The 9,486-nt window shown below is 42.6% G+C and overlaps 1 protein-coding gene across 1 annotated transcript; it reads left to right on the top strand.

Annotated features, from left to right (window-relative positions):
• Positions 1 to 457: 457 nt before the first annotated feature.
• NDP (norrin cystine knot growth factor NDP) lies at positions 458 to 8,334 on the top strand (the record flags this gene model as incomplete). The annotated part of the gene is made up of 2 exons (XM_079534323.1): positions 458 to 667; positions 8,107 to 8,334. Exons 1-2 carry the CDS (start codon positions 494 to 496, stop codon positions 8,332 to 8,334), a joined length of 402 nt encoding a protein of 133 aa, XP_079390449.1. The 5' UTR covers positions 458 to 493.
• Positions 8,335 to 9,486: the final 1,152 nt, after the last annotated feature.

Here is a 9,486-nt window from a genome sequence, read left to right as displayed (position 1 = left end):
CTGATGTGTTATCCATCACCAGTTTTGAGGGGAACCCATTAGGGACACTGCTGAGTGAACAAGATGGGTGCTGCAACACTTGTAATATGAAAAGTTAAAAGAGTCTCTGTGATAAAAAAAAATGATGGAGAAATGCTTAAAGTAACACATCTCCTTCCTAATGTCGCGTGCCATACCTACTGTGGGAGTGATGCTCCCTCTGAGAGTGTATTTTGGCAAGCAAAAATCCTATGAGCCTTATTATTATTTATGTCTGTTTTTCTTCAGAGCTGTTTTTGGTCAGGATCGTGATTTATGGTGTTTTTATTCCAGCTATACGGGAGATTCTCTGATGGATTACAATCTCAGCAAACTCTAACTCCAGAGGAAGAATGACAACTAAGAGACTTAAACCAGACTTTTTACTTTCCTGGAGAGGAACTGGCTCAGAGTATTCGGCGTTTTTTTAATCCTCTACCTCCCTCTGCTGTTATCACAGCAAAGTTCCTCAACAATGGGAAGTCATGTACTTGCAGCTTCAATTTCCATGCTCTCGCTCCTGGCAATGATGGGAGACACGGACAGCAAACCAGACAGTTCCTTTATGATCGACACCGATCCCAGCCGCTGCATGAGGCATCATTATGTGGACTCCATCAGCCATCCCCTGTACAAGTGCAGCTCAAAGGTAAGGGTTCTGCTCCCCTGCAGGAGAAGTGTTAAAATAAGTCATTTTGTGCGAGTTCCTCTGTATAAATTCCTGCAACCCAATCACAGATATATACAGAGGTAGAGGCATCTGAGTGTACACATCAGCTGGAGAGGAAGTCTCTTGATTCTTTCTTCTTCAGAAGGAGAAATACATGGTGATGGTCAGACTAACATGCAGTAAATGAGGTGATTCAAAGGAGCACTCTCAGGAATCAGCTGCCAACACCAAGGAGATGAGTGAGTTCAGAAGAGTAGGTTACTGTGGAGAAGCTGTGGTGCCCCATCCCTGGAAGCACTCAAAGCTGGGTTGAGTGGGGCCCTGGGCAGCCTGAGCTGGTGGGGTGCAGCCCTGACCCTGGCAGGGGTTGGAATAGGTGGGCTTTGAACTCCCTTCCAATGCAAACCATTCTGTGATTCTATCCCAGTTATCCCCTCCTGTAAATTAATTTTAATTGGAGCCTTCCTTCGAGATTTCAAGCCTGAAAAATCTAGTGTCAAAGAAGTCTGGGAGTCCACATATGTAGCCTACAGTCATTTATTTCATTGTATAGAGAAAAAGAATTAGGAGGAACAATGCAAAAATCCTTGCTGGTCCCATTTATCTTGTCATCATTTGCTACAAACAAACTAAGACAGTATATATACGGTCTTCACATTGGCCATTCTACTGTTCCTCAGAAAGGGATTTACCTCATACACCCAGTTCCTGGAGTTAATGAAGAGGGACAGCAGCCCATGCAGCACTTGTACCAGCTGCAACGTGTAACAGAGCAGTTGGTGGGGGTTTTAGGGAAGAAAGACTGGCTGTGGTATAGGAGCAAAGCCCATCGACAGTGAACCTGGGAGCATTTGTGAGTCAAGAGGAGCCATGTTGGCTGACTCTTTCACCACCTGGATGTCTTTGTACATAGAATGAATTATTTGCTTCTCAGGTTCAGCATGGGGATAAGGTAATACCGCTAGCAGCAGCAGGCCAGAAAGTGTAAAATAAAGCACAGAAAGAAGAAAATCATCCCATCTTAATGCTCAAGGGCTGCAGGAAAAGGCAGTTGCAGAGGCTGGGCTCCATCCTGGAATTGCTCAAGGCCAGGATGAATGGGTCCTTTGCAGCCTGGTCTGGTGGGTGGCAGCCCTGCCCACAGCAGGGGATTGTGGCAAGGTGCACTTTACGGTCCCTCCAACCCAATCTGTGATTCTATGGTTATATGATTAATCTGCATGTCTTGCTATCCCTCTGCTTGCTGGGGAAGCCAACAGCTTCCAAAATGGGCAAGTGGGACAGCCAAGCTTGAGTCTCTGTAACATTGGTCTCATACCAGTGCTGCCTAACATGCTATGTAAATATTTACTTCTGATCCACAGCAGCATGAGATCAGAGGTTTTTGTCCGACTGCTCTTGAATTCAAACAACAAAAGCATATATTACTTGAGATTCAGAAGAGGGTTTTTTCTCTGATTTTAGCCCATACTAGATTTTCCTCCCATATGGAAAGCATCCAGCATTACAGAAATTATAATGGCCCCAGCACACTGCTTTCAACAAGAGGATGAGTGAAATGGGTCCTAGCCTGACCTCTGGCCATTCAGCTCTGGAGCAAGAGGGATGGGGCTTCTCCAGACCAGGGCCAAAGGCTCCCGTGTCCCAGTCTCCTCTTGTGGGCTGTTACCCACCCATTCACCATTCCTTGGCTGCATTGAATTCCCACAGCATGGCTTTGCCTCTGCTTAGCCCTACATCATTGACAGCTCTCCAGCAGCCACCATGGTTGCCAGCATTTCCTGATGCCTTTCTACTCCCAGCTTCACAGATTCACATGCTTCTGCATCTCCAGAGCCACCTGCCTCATTCTGCTGCTTTTTTTGTTTGTTTTTTACGTGCTAAGGACATTGCTTGCTATGCAACTCTTGGGCTTTGGTGCCTCATCCGTGTCTCATGGTGGAGGCTTTTAGGATCAGAGTATGAGGCGAATCCTGAGTTCACGTGACTAAGAACTGCAATTGCACCTTTCTAGGATTCTGTTGGTCTTTTGCACAATGGCTTGGATGTCCATGCTCCTGTAAACCCAAACAAAACCCTTTCACTCTGTGGTTGCTTTCCTTCCTCCATCATCATCATCGCTGCACTCCAGGTTTATGTTAAAAGCCTTGCTGCTACAGGCATCACATAGAACATTGGCTTTCTGAAAAAAGAATGAGAGGCAAGAAGGAAGGAAGGAAGGGAAGGAGGGAAGAAAATAAGGAAAGAATCCCACGACCAATTTGTTTTCTTATCATTCCTATGGGCAGAGAAAAATAATTAAGCATATAAGACTGGGAATGATGGAAATGAGAACACAAGAAGCAATCTAATGAAAAACATATTCTTTTAAAACAGAGCTTTGATAAAAAATGCTATTGACATAAACATCTGTAACTAACGGCAGAAATGTCCATAGCATTTTTTTAAAATGAGGCCTTTAAAGGAAATCATGTTTGAAAATATTATTATTTCTCCGTTTGTCAAGTTCAGCTCTTTCTTTGTTAAGGTCTCAGGGATCTGAATCATTCTGATAGACGGATGGCTTCTGTTCTGGATCTAGCACAGATCTGTAAACACAGATCAATATTAGACTTGCTAATGAAAAGTAGATGTGATGTCTGCTCCTGTATATACTGTAATAAAACATAAGTCAAAAAAAGGAAGGTTCTGCTGGAATAGCTATGAGAATTGCAGTACTTCTTGTTTCCACTATGTTTCCATTTTGGAGCTAGGACTGAATTTCTGTCAGAGATTTTGCCCTTTTTTTGAGTGATGCATTGGTTTCACAAAGCCATCTTTTTTCACTCTGTACATTTTCCCTTTTAGTGCAACACAGAAATACAGAAGTTAAAAATGACTTCAGAAATTGCAAGATGTATTACTTTTGCTGTCCATCTTGGTTAAACAAGGATTACATTTACCATATTTTTCTGTGGAGAGGCTGCCAGTTATATCCACATGGAAAGTAGCCTTGCTACATTTGGAAAAGTTCCCCAGGTCTAATTTAACCATTAAAGTCCCTCTTGCTTGTGACGTCAAGCAGATGTAGAAAATAGGTTTCCAAATCTTTTGGAAATGTAGCCCATTATAGTAACAGAATGTATAGACAAAACAAAGGAAGGATGAAAGAAGGTAATTTGCTCCTGTAAAGCCCAAGTGTTTTCCTTTGAATTGAAGGAAATATAAGTGTGTCAACTTGTGAGGTACTGACTTTTTTGGCTGTATTGGATTTTGTCTGACCTCTGTCACTAACCTTTGATGTGTTGGACTGAATCATAGAATTGCTCAGATTGGAAAAGACCTTGAAGATCATCAAGTCCAACCACAACCTAACCATACTACCCTAACAGCCCACCACTAAATCATGTCCCTGAGCACCACATTCAAATGCTTTTTAAACACATCCAGGGATGCTGACTCAATTACCTCCCTGGGGAGCCTATTCCAGAGCTTAACAACCCTTTCTGTAAAGAAGTTCTTCCTGATATCCTACCTAAACCTCCCCTGGTGCAACTTGAGGCCATTTCCCCAATGCCTTGCAATCACAATCAGATCCTCATAAATTATGGTATCAGCTGTCACAAGTGCTTCCTCCAGATGTACCAGAGGCATGCTGTTGCTGATAGCTTAGCGGTGAAGAATCTGGGCCAGAGAGACAAGCATCAGGTGTATAAAAGTTTAGCAAACGTTGGAATGCATTTGCTCAGGAGGTGGCTCTTGAGGATTGCCATTCCTGCTTGCAGCCAGGCCATGATAGCTGTATGCAAGTCTTTGCTCATGCATTCAGCACATCTGCTCAGGCCTCAACACATTCTCAAAGAGTGTAGAAAATGAGAATACTAATACTAAAAGTAACAAATCAATTAAAAAGTTCTAAATTTCCAGAATGTGGTTGTTCTGTAGCTGTCAGATGGATAAGAGATTACTGACTTGGAGTGGAAAAAAACCATACTTTTTCAGCTGCTCAAACAAGCACGCAGGACCCCCACTGCTCTTGCCTAGCATTGCTCTATACTTCCGTGAATAGCATCACAAGGTGACATGAACAGGCTACTATGCGCGGGGGAGCAGGGGAGCCAGGAGGCACAGATATCAGGTTATAAAATACCCACACATTTTTACTATATATACACTTACTGTATTACTGTGCCATGCCATCATATCATTACTAATAATTTAGGCGATAATCTCTATTGCACTATAGTATGTGATGCAATAAACAGCTGGTGCTATTGATTAAATGGCAAAGCAAATCTTTTAAAGTAGATGCTATTTCTAGCTCATTTGCACACCTGTCAAAATCTGCTGGTGCTCTTTGGGATTTATGAGGAGGGGGTTAAATTTTGCTGAGGGCTTCAGGTTAGTTCAGAAGCTTAGAAAGCCATCAAAAATGGAAAATCTGAATCGATTTCTCCTGCAAGCTTGGCTTGATATGTATGGTGTAGTGCCATTTCAAAAAATGTACACTATAATCCAAAAATAAAATATAAGACCGACTCTGTGTAACTTTGCTGCCACAGGCTGCCCATAAAGGTGTTGGAGTCACTGTGCCTTAAACTGTTAGAGAAACATGTGGTTGTGTCACTGGGAGATGTGGTTTAGTGGGCAATATTCATGGTAGGTGGACAGTTGGACTAGATTATCTCAGATTATCTTAGAGGTATATAATTCTATTTTATACAGTCTTAATACTAACTATACTCTTCTGAAAAGCTAGGTAGCCAGCAAAATTTTAGATTAAAATTATAATCTCCACAGAATTAAACATTTTTAAAAACAAAGATTGCTAAGCAATTAGAAATGCAGTTGCATAATGAAGAAATATTATCTTTGCGCTAGAAAGCTTGAGACAGAGATTCTACCCTACAATTAAACTTCTGCAACTCTTGTGTAGTCCTTGGGGGCTGTTATTTTTTTTTTTCTGATGTTTCTAGAAGTACCTACTGATACAGGAGCACAGCTGTGTGGCATAAAAAATCCTGAGGAGAAATGTGCCAGAAGTGACTAATTGTTCCAGCTCCCGAAGCATCAACTATTAGAAGTAACCTCCATCATAGAGCAACATCACATATGGGCTGAAATCACAGAATCATAGAGTGTTGGTTGGAGGGGACTCTGGAAGTCCTCTGAAGCTCCCAAAAAGAAGCTGGTGGCCATTTTATATCCCCTATCGCCACTCCTGAAGACAGTTGTTCTGCATTGTCTTTATAACTCCCTTCTAAGTGACTGCAGGCTGCAGTCGGATTCCTCCTCATCCTCCATGTCAGCCAAATGCTTGGGAAGTCTGTGACTGAGCTCACAATCTGATGAACTGGTCAAAGTGGGGGACCTAGTGAGAACTGTCAAGAAACGTGGAAGGAAACTAATTGTTTCACATGTCCCAATCTGTGTTTCCTTTGTGGGAAAGGAATTAGACATGTTGCCCTTCTCCATCTGCTTGCCTGTTGCTGTGGGAAAGGAATTTTGTCTTCCAGGGGACAAAAGTGGATTTTCATCTGGGCTCTAGCACTGTGATAACTTTCCTTTTCCCTCTTACTTACACTAAATATGCTGATAGTAAGGAGCTTAACATTGCCAATACATCAAAAGCTGGTGTGTGGCTCAACAGTACACAGACACTTCCTTCCCACCATATTTCTACTAGTGTATAGTGAATTGGTTTATGAATAGACAGCACTGGGGAGCTGGACTAGATGACCTTTAAAGGTCTCTTCTAACTCAAATGATTCTATGATTCTACAGTCAAGGGAAAGCGAACAATAAATTCATGCTAGGAATTATGAAAGATGGCAAATGTATTGAAGAGCCAACAAGAAAACTGAGGTGGAAGATGCTTCGTTGCAAGCCCAGATCATCAGCTCATGAAGGCACCTTCCTTCTTTTGACTGGAAGTGTAGTTGTTAACATCTTAACACATTTTGAAGTAATACTTAATCATGCAAATACTCTTGGAAGAGACATTTTTAAGTACTGTACAAAGTATGTTCATTACTGACAACCAGTGCTTTTTCCAAGGACACCATTAGTGTTGGCGGTACTCGATACCATGAATATTCTCTCTTCCTTTCGCCTTTCCACATGACTCTAACTAAAAAAGAATGCTTCTGATAATTAAACATTTGATATACTTACTTGTATGATTTGTGTCCAGTTAAGAGTGTGAAGTGAAAGAGTACTAGAAGTGTTTAATTTTGCAAAATATTTGCCATCACATCTATAGTTGCCCTTCTAGATTGTCTGGAAAAGTCATGAGATGTGTACAATACGGTCAAAATATGATAATTTCTTCTTTGGTTATAGGATAAACTTACAACTTTTTTGGTGCATACATTATCACCTCCATCACATGTTGGTCTCGCTTGTATGATACAAAAAGTTGGTTTAAAATCTGTGTTGGTTAGAATTAGCTGATCTGGATTAAATAATATTTAATTCCCCATAAAAGTGTAAGAATTTGCTTAAAATTGTACTATACTTTGCTCTACAATGTGGTAATAGCTGCTTCTAACCAGATGATCATCTCATCTTTAGAAGGTCCTTTCCATGTTTTATGTGGAGCTTTGAAAACTGCAGCCATATCCACTTATCAACAAGGGATTTTTGGGAACAGAAACACTGGATTCCCATGGGATTTCATTCTTTAGCTCCTCTCATTGTGCAAGTTGACCTATTCTGGTCATAGGTCAGCTGTTGCATCCAGGAGAAGAATCATGGAGCCTATTTGCCTTTCAGAAGATCTTACTAAGGAACCCCCATACTTTGCAAGCAGTTCATGCTTGTCTATGTTTTCTCTGCCTTGTGTTGTACAATGCATTTTACACAAATACAACTGAAGTAATAATACATTTACACATACAATTGCAAACACACACTCAAGGTGATCTGTGCAGAAGACAGTGCCAGAAGCATAATTCTTTAGTAGCAATAAACTAAGCTTCTTTATATTTCTAATTTACACATTTATATTTCTAAGCAATTGAGAAATTTACTGACCCTGATGACCAGTTCTGCTGATCACCAGTACATAAACTCAAAACACTGGAAAATCCCCAACCAAAGCAGTAGGCTGGCTGATGATTTAAGGGCTTGGCTGCCGTAAACCCGAGGCCAGCAAGCCATGCTTGCAGTCACTGTGCCTGGAAAACAGGGCTGGCTGCAAACGTTTTGAGCCCAAGGTCAGCTGTCAGAGAACGAGGCCCAGTATTTGTTACTAGTAATGGTGTCTGGGACCAAAGAAAGACTCCATTTTTCTCTGCCCTCATTACCTCCTCCGCTCTCTTGGACAAACTGTACTGCAGAGGGATGGGTGGGGGTGCCATGGGTGGAGAGATGTGGTCGGTGATGACAGGTCAGCCAGACTGGAAGAACATTCCTAACCCATCTCTCTTCCTTCACAGATGGTGCTGCTGGCTCGCTGTGAAGGACGTTGCAGCCAGACATCGCGCTCGGAGCCAATGGTGTCCTTCAGCACTGTCCTAAAGCAGCCTTTCCGCTCCACTTGCCACTGCTGCCGGCCCCAGACCTCTAAGCTGAAGGCCATGCGGCTGCGCTGCTCAGGTGGCATGAGGCTCACCGCCACATACCGCTACATCCTCTCCTGCCACTGCGAGGAGTGCAACTCCTAGGGACACGCCTGCTGCAGTGCTGCAGGACCAGGATGCTGCTGCTGGGGAGGGCTCCCAAGAAGTGACTGGAGATGAGGCCGACAATCCCAGGACACAACTAACTGGGGTGGATGGAGCTGAGAGATAATGAGGAATATCTCCTGGGGCCTGAATGGTTCTGGTACCAATCTGTGGCAATGGCAAAAGCACGTGGACTTGTTTTTAAGCAACCTTTCTTTTTTGCTGAAAGGATATTTTTGCCAGTTTCTCCTTTTTCAGGCCCAGCTCATGATTTACTTTGGGCTTTGGGCCCCGAGCAGTAACAGCTCAACATAGAAGGCTGGAGGGGCAGCAGCACTGTGCACTGGAAGCCAGCTTCCAGACAGATCATGGGCACTGGTTCTCACATACAACATCTTCACTTGTCTGTATTCTCAGACTCCAGGCTACATCAGCCTTCACGCAAACTGTGTCGTTGGCAAGGGCTACCCACTGCTGATTTATCAGCCAAGTGCTGGATAGCTTTAACTGTGGTTTAGCAGAAATTACAAATAAATCACTGAAAAGTGAACCTAATGCAAAATGTACCTCTGGGATTACCCAGCGCCAGCTGAAAAGATTATTTGCAGTATACAGCTTCACAGTTGAGTGGTTGAGGGACTCTTGAGAAGTGTAAGGTCATGAGGCATTATTCCCTTCTAAAAGCATGTAAATGTGACACATTACATCTGTCACAAAAGCCATTATTCAAACACTAAAAACTAAACAAGAAATAAAATGATGCATACTAAATGGAGCCTTTTCTTAATCTGTTGACGTGTAGAGCCAGAGCTACTGAAATAATGACCAAATCTATGACTTATTTTCATCTACAGACCACCAAGTATCATTTATTCCTTTTAACGATAGTTGGGATGTGCCCATATAAGGTTTAAGGCAGAGTTTGAACACCAGTATTATCCCCTGGACCACAGAGGTTGTTTCAAGTTTCAGTTTATTTAAAGATCTGCTACCTGGGGTCCTGGTGGACTCACCACCCAGATGGCAACCACTGGAGAATGCACAGCTCATTTCTGGGCCATATGTCCACCTACATCTGGATGAGCCATTCTTTGGATAATAATCATGGAGAGGTCAGGAGCATCCTTGCTGTGTAAGGATTCAATTTCGGAG

The sequence above is a fragment of the Tetrao urogallus genome, assembly GCF_951394365.1.
Source record: "Tetrao urogallus genome assembly, chromosome: 1".
Taxonomy (NCBI): domain Eukaryota; kingdom Metazoa; phylum Chordata; class Aves; order Galliformes; family Phasianidae; genus Tetrao; species Tetrao urogallus.
Note: the sequence above shows the minus strand (reverse complement) of the source record. Positions and strands in the feature narration are given on the sequence as shown.